This window comes from Rhagoletis pomonella, unplaced genomic scaffold (genome assembly GCF_013731165.1).
Source record: "Rhagoletis pomonella isolate Grant_MI unplaced genomic scaffold, Rhpom_1.0 Rhpom_scaffold_00001, whole genome shotgun sequence".
Classification (NCBI taxonomy): Eukaryota; Metazoa; Arthropoda; class Insecta; order Diptera; family Tephritidae; genus Rhagoletis; species Rhagoletis pomonella.
Window position 1 is genome coordinate 19133810 of NW_023458555.1, and position 7992 is coordinate 19141801.

Sequence of the window (7992 nt, forward strand, 5' to 3'; positions counted from 1 at the left end):
AGCTGCTTGCAGAGGAGCCCTCGCCTAAGCACGTCAGGAGGCATCTATATGAACTGACGGACGAAGTCCAGAGGTTCATTTAGCAACCTCTGGACCCGACAGCGTACAGACAGGCCCTGAACGGCATTCACAGGGACTCAGTCTCGAGTTATGTAGACTCTAGACCTGTGAATGCCGTTCTAGGCATACCACCCCCGGACATTGACGAGACAGAGCTTCATCTGCCTCGGGAGACACGCACTACACTCGCTCAACTTCGCTCCGGCTACTGCAGCAGGTTAAACTCCTACTTGAGTAGGCTGAATGAGTATGTGCCGAACGAATGTCCGGCATGCGGAGAGACCCCACATGACTCGAACCATCTCTTCGCATGCCCGGAAAACCCGACAACCCTAACGGCCTTGTCCCTGTGGACAGATCCCACAGAAGCTGCACGCTTCCTAGGGTTGCCGTTAGTGGAACTTGACGACAACGACTGAGATACCAACCGATCTGGGCGGGGTTGTTGTAGCCGCTACAACAACAACAACAACAGGATGTGCCCAACCAATGCCCGGCATGTGGAGAGTCGCCACATGACTCCCGGCACCTCTTCACATGCCCTGCGAACCCCACTCAGCTAACGCCCCTGTCCCTGTGGACAGCCCCTTTGGAAGTAGCACACTTCCTGGGCCTCCCCCTAGCTGAAATAGACGACAACGTTGATGGATGAACCGCCCCGAACGGGGCTTAATAGCCGCTACAACAACAACTGATATACATATTTATGTATGTCTAGGGATGTTTCGAATGTCATATTTTTCACGAGAATGCGAACGCGACTTTTCGGAATGTGAACGTGCGAATGCGAATGCGATTGTTAGGGACAAATGAATGTGTTCTTCACTGCCGGAAAACTCAACGTCTCTGCCGTGAACTCCTTTGCTGCACTTTTAACCACACGGAATTAAGAGATCAGGCTTGAGCTCGACGCCATCAACCCCAAAAAATCTTGAGAGTCGCGTTAAACAGACTCTCCACTTCTAGCGTACTTTTCCGCAACATATAAAAGAAATCGTGGAGAGTAACTCGTTATAATTTGGGAGGCTTACGTAACTCCTAACCTAGATTCCAAGCACGCCCAGCCTTATACGTAAAAGTTGCGTGCACTGCAGCTAGTCGATACCCACTGTCCGGCATGCGTGGACTCGAAAGACGTCGAGGCTAGTCACCAGGTGGTAACATGGCTGAAGGTCATATTTTTGGACTGTTTGAGGCTGACCTATGTGCCAATACTGTGAAGAGAAGCGATAGTTGTCTTTGCACCCAAAGCAGGCAAGAGCAACGTAGTTTTCTCAAAGCAATACAGTCCCATAAGTTTGGCCTCTTCCTCCGAAAAAAGGTTGGAAACAATTCTTGCCACCCACATCAAGGAAGCTCCGTCCGTATTTTCAGAATAATTCCGAACAGTGTACATACTAATTGTACCTTTTCAACACTTTTATACTTTAAAAGTACAGTTTTTCTCAAATTAAGTAGATACAATTTGAATATCGCTACCCCAGAGTGAAAAGTTGGTAAGTCCACTTTTTATGAAAACTCATGTTTTGATATAGGAAGCAAGGGACTTTAAAAATGCATCGTACCTATTTTTTTTATTTTCGGTTATATTTAATGAAAAAAAAATTTGCTAAGTGCAAACGAAGCACCGAAAATCGGATAAGGCCAAAATAGTACGAAGTCTTTGGATAAAGATCAAATTCCTCTTGATTCATATGGAGTTTTGTTTTTCTTTGAACAGGCAAAATGTTGTATTCAAAGTTTTGCGAAATACTTGAAGAAAATGGCTATAAGAAGTTTGTTTTTCATCTCCTGTAAAATTTTTTAAAATGGGACTTAGCAACTTTTGACTCTAAGCTAGAGCGATATTAAATTTCCCATCCCTGATTCAGAACACTTTCATAGAATTAAAAAGTTTCGTGCATTTATCGAAGTTATACTCATTTTTGGGGAACAAAAAACCAACATTTTCAAAAACAGATTTGTTTTTGATAACACCACTCGGAGATGAGTTAGGTTCGTGGTATATAGAAAGAATATAGAATTCTCCCAGTATCGTCGTTGCTTCTACATATTTCTTTGGCGTTTGTTAATTTGTGATTTCTATCTTAAAATCAAATTTTCTATATGTACTATAATAAAACTGTAGATTGTTTGTCTGTTTGAACTCACTAATTTCCGGAACTGCCGAATGGATTTTCATGGGGCTTTATATAGAGACTGACCTCGTAAGTAACCTAGGGTATGAAAAAATTAGATGTGACAAGGAGCGTGGCAGCTCCCATACGCGTGACATTTTTAATCAGCTACAACTTCTTAACATTAATTGAAATTCCGCTCTGCAGGGTATAATATACTTTTGCAAAACAATGGTGCCGACAGATGGCGCCGGAGTCGAGATATTTAGAGAACCCCTCTTTATCGTCGGACCTGCATTGATGGGTATTTACTTTATGATAAAAAGTGATTCTGCAAAAAAAAAATGGACTCAAAACATAGATGGCGCTGAAATCACGATATTTAATAACCCCTTCACAAATTTTCATTTTAGATGACTTAAACCACAAAATTGTTTAAGCTCCACAGATATCCTAACGGGTCATCGTATATCAAGAAGAAGTTTGCTGAGTTAGAGAGAACACGGTAGGTTTCATCCTGTGGAACAGCAGGATTATTACATTATTATATTATATTATAGAAGAACATTACGCACGCTCGGAAAAAATTTGCAATAATTGCAGATATTTCACAGGTGGAAAGAAGAGCTCTTAGCAAGGTTCTGCTCTTCAGTCTTTTCAGCCTTAACTAATAATTTTTACTTTGCAAACCGTTTTTGCATAGCAACACTTTTTTTTTTTGTATTGGTCAACGCAAAAGTTCTTATAAGGCATCGCGAAGCAAGCCAGGCATTTGTTAGTAGCTAATAAAATTAAACATCCCAACCCCCTCGTAGTAAAATCCTACATACGCCATTGAACCTAACCTAATCTATGCTAAATTCAAATTTAGTACAATACATAAAATACCAACAACAAACGGTGTAAGTACTTACGTGCTTGAAGTCAGTCAAGAAAAATCACACACGCTTTTTATGCAATTTTAATATTACTTTTATTTTATATATTTTTTTTAAGTATTTTTATTGTTAAATTTATTGCATGCACAAAAATGTTAATCGTTTTAGTTGTTTTTTTTTTTGGTCTTGCTCTTGTTTTTATACATATTCTAATATATATTTATTTATACCTAAATGTAGTTAGTTTAATGTGTATGTATGTATGCTTTCCATTTAATTTCTTTCTTTCTACAATCTTTGAGTTTTTATATTATTTTTTTTTTTTTTATTTTAACTACTATTTCTTAATATCAGTTACTTTATTTATTCTATAAATATTTTATTAAATATTTAATTTTTTGTAAGTAGTAATTTTTTGTCTGTTATCTGTTGTCTAACAATTTGCATGCACTGTTTCGCTAGAATGTCTTGCATCTAACGCCATAACTTTTAACTAAAAACTATAGCATAATTCTACATACATACATACATGTGAAGAATAAACTGTATTTCAATGTTCAATGTTCAGCATTTTGATGAAAAATGTTATGGCAAAACAAAATGCGTTAAAGACCACGAAAAAAAAATGCATCTTACTTATTACTGTGGCACGATCAGCTGATCAACAAGGGTCTAATATGTTTTCCAAAATTATTATATTATTTAAATTTTTCGGAAAAGATTAGTAAAATGCCAGACCGCTTTAGAGTCGCTCCGAAATTCCAGCTGTGGTATTTCGCATTTTATCGATTATTTTTGTACATAAATAGTTTAGTCATTTATTATTAAATTTTATTATTACAACATACTTAGATGCTTAGAGTATTTTACAGCACTTCTGTAAATCCTTACGAAGCGCAATAAATTGCTGGCACTATAGAAAAGTCGCCTCTGTTCAATAGAAAAGAAATAAAAATCAATATAGTTATGAAAATATATTTTTCAGACAGACGTGTTCTTTATGGAAGTTTTTATTTGCAAATTTCTTCTTGTGTGTTTCTAAAATTCCTTTTTTGCGTTCAACAATAATAAACATACATATTAGGGTGGTCCTTAAAAATATCAACCTAACAATTTTGTATAGAGACCGCGCCCCTTTATTTCATTCTACATACCAAATAAAGACATCCACGAAAATTTCAAAATTTTAAACAAACGTTTGGGAGTAGCTGCCAGGGTTAAAAAAAATTTAAACTTTTTTATGTAGTGGAAATTCGACAAAACCTTGAATTGCAAATAAATGGTTAACATATTATTGAAACATATTCATATAAATTCATAAGCTCATGATTTTGTCGAAGTTTTGCGATTTTCAAAAAAGAAAAATTACATTTTTAAAACCTGGTAGCGACCTCTATATTTTTTAATTAGGAAATTTTCGTTGTTTTGTATGTACAATAAAATAAAGCGGTGGCACCCTAAAATGTATGTATGTAAAGTTTTTATATGACGCACAATAACGTTAATTTGGCATTAAAATATGTGCTTACAGTAAAGCCCGCTTAAGTGCAACCGACGAAAAAAAATATAAGGAGGTAAGGAAGTGCCTATATACGGCATGAATGAAACTAAAATTCCATTTTGTTTTTGCAAAATTTACACAATTGGTAGGAAAAATAACTTTTGTGTTGTGCTTTTCTCTACTTTTCTCGATTAATGGCCAAAGTTTTCAAACACACACATTTCACAAGTGTTAGATATTTCAATAATCTCATCTTTAAATCGCTGTGGCCTCTAATGTGCATCCTGATGAGTCTTGCCGGGATTTTCCGTAACTATTAAAAGCGCTCTCAAAATCCTTCTTGAGTCAAGTGAATTTTTCTGGTTGATTTTTATTCAGAACTTTTATTTTATCATATAAACGAATTTGTGCCAAAGAAAAAATGTTGTAATTATAAAAATGGTCCTGGTCTCGTTTTAAAGGTGGTATTAGGGTTATATTTTTCAAATATTAAAAAAAAAATCCAAAATTATAAAATTTACAGAATTTAAATATGTTTTGGCAGCATTTTTTTTTGTATAAAATGCCTCCAAATGATCTTTAAAGATCTTGAAATTTAAAAGAAAGTGTTTTTTTCAAAGATATTATTAAAAAATTTGTTTTGGAGTTCACAAAAACATTTTATTTTCAAAATTTCTATAATTTTTAGTTTTAGATTTTTTAAATAAAAAATTTTGTAAGTCTTTTATTTTCCGATTATTTTTTAAATATACTTTTAAAAAGAGACCATAATAGTTTTTAAGATATTCGAAAAATAATTTAATTTTGAAATTTGTTTTTTTAGCAAACTCTAAATTAAGTTTTGTTAACCAACTTTTATTTAACTTAAATTTATTCCTAATTTACATTTTGCAAACAAAAATTTCAAAGTTCAAAAATTCTTTAAAAACAATTTCTTGAAAGTTTTATAATCTTTTAAGATCAGTTAAACGTATTGTAACATTGCAAATTTTTAAATGTTTTCGTTTTAGGTTTTTCATAATTCAATATATTATTTTTTTTTTTACTTTTAGATTTTTTTTTAATATACTTTTAAAACGAAGCCATACTAGTTTTTAAGATATTCCAAAAATAATTACTAGAAGGTTGTTTTTTTATAAAAGATAAATTTATGAACTTAAATTGTTTTCCAAGCTCTGAATTAAGTTATGCTAAGTAATTTTTATTTAATTTCAACTTATTTTTAATTTAGATTTTGCCAAAACATCTTTTTTCTAAGTTCAACAATTAAAAAAAAGTTAAATAACATTTTGCCAAAAATTTGTTAAGCTTTTGTTTTTAAGATGTTTTTGTCGAGTCGTTCCAAACGTGGATTCTTCTGACCTGATATTATTTGTCTTCTCGAGGAAGTGTGTTTTACAGGTAGATAGCCCACTTGTATGAAGAGTTGACGTCAGACAGGGTGGTTCTCTTCCGCGCAAGCTCGTTTTATTTCTCTGTCACCAGGCACCTACACAATGTGGGTAGTAGTACTTTGGAACCAACTTCTTGAGGACTTTTCTACATTCTATAGCTATTTTTGACGAGGTTTCACAGCAATCCAGTGACTTAGTAGTTGCTTGGCTATTGGAGTATCTGGTTAATGAAGGCAGATTAAAGGAATATTCGATGAGCCAAAGTACAGCCTATTTTATGGCCCTGAGCTCTGCTTGGAAGACACTGAAATGGTCTGACCGCGGAAGGCAGAGGTTTAGTGAGAGGTATTTCAGGTATAACCCACTCAATATGCTTAGCCCGTCCGTATAGGCGGCTGTTAAGTTATCTTGGAGACTCCAGACCAAATCGTTCTCTCAGTCCTTGTGGACTTGTGTGGAGAACTTGGTCTCAAAATCGAGAGGCGCTATTGTGTAGTCTGGAGACCTAAAAGTATCGCAGTAGTTAGTTCGAATGTTGTTATGACCGAACCTAGTATCTTTCCATTTTGACAGTGCCAGGTCAATGTTCTGTACAAAATGACGCCCAAGTATTTCACTTCATTTACGCCATTTGTGTTGGAAGCACAATTTTTGAGCAGTGACTCTGCGTAAGCTTCTGGAAGGCTCCTTCTATATCTAGAAAAAAGTCTAATGTTAGTTTCTTGGAAGCCGATATCAGAAACGACTTTGTGGACAGATTTGCCCTTTGAATAGAAGTGCTGGCAGTCAGATAGCTCACTTGAGTTCATCTTTCGCTAAATCAATGTATCCAATAATCCATTCATGGATTTTTAGAAAGAAAGAAGAAAATGGTTAGGCTTCACATGAGAGGCTCTGGTTCCCTTAGGTATGAAAATGACTTCGGCATTGAAGTGACAAAAAATATCGCGTTGAAATAATTTTTGTGGCCAACTTTAAAAAACCAAAAAATTTTGGTCATTTAATGCATAGTGGAAATCAAGCATAAAGTATCTTTTTGGTCTTTGCTGGAATTCCTAAAAGAGATTAAACATCTTATTAGAGAAATCTTTACTTGTATTCAATACTCGATTTGCCATTGGGTTGTTTGCAATTAAGCAGAGCCCACTGTAATAACATTTCCGCAAGTACTTATATAAAAGATGTTGCCAATTAGCTGATTAGTATGTATTAGAATAAATATTAAGCATATTTTTTAAGACAAAATTAAATTTTTAGTCCTCTATTAGAGTGCTAAGATTTATTTACATTGATTTTCCTTTACACTAGTATTTGTATTAGATTTAACATTAACTGTAACACGTTTAATGGCTTAAATATTTGCGTAAGGAATCAATATTTTGGTTATAACACGAGTACACTAACAAAAAAAATCAGTCACATTCAGAATATTATTTTTTATGTTTTAATCAAAATTCAAAATAAATGCTTAATTGTTGATTGCATGAAAACATGGCAATAAATAACATTGACACTGGCAAAATTAGTTGATTGCTTAGTATAATTAGTACAATTATAATACTGTTATTAAATATATATATCTTCTTTTATATAACTAACATTTACGTTGGGTATAATTTGACAGCGTCAACAACACCCATTTATTTCAGCTTATGGCGAGACTCTCAGTGCTGCCATTCTTTTGTTACCCATTAAATCTCGGCGCTGCCGCGCAAATAGCTACCACTTGTGCTGCGGCCACTACGCGTCGTATCAGCGCCGACGCCATGTCCTCTACTATTGCCACTGGTCTGTTTATAGCGCGGTGCTGCTTCACCGCCGTCTACTGCCGCCTCTATTGTTTGCTGCTTTTTCGGTGTTGCAGGCGCTGCGTACTTACGACTAGCTGCGCGCTGATAACGGCGCGCTTGCACTGCCAAATCGTCGAGCAGCAACTCGTTTGTCGACTTAGTGCGCCGCTGTGAGAGGTGTGGTCGCGGTGCGCCATTTACAGCATTTACGCCACCGCTGGCGCTGTTCGATTGTACTCGCACGTTGATGGG

At 35.3% G+C, this 7992-nt stretch overlaps 1 protein-coding gene across 1 annotated transcript in view; it reads right to left on the reverse strand.

The window, feature by feature from the left end:
* Positions 1–5822: 5822 nt before the first annotated feature.
* The window catches only part of LOC118740670, a 4078-nt gene continuing 1908 nt past the window's right edge, over positions 5823–7992 (reverse strand). Inside the window, exon 2 of the mRNA XM_036472288.1 lies at positions 5823–7945. Within this exon, the coding sequence (XP_036328181.1) occupies positions 7642–7945 (304 nt within the window). The 3' untranslated portion in view covers positions 5823–7641. The remainder of the gene's footprint in view (positions 7946–7992) is intronic.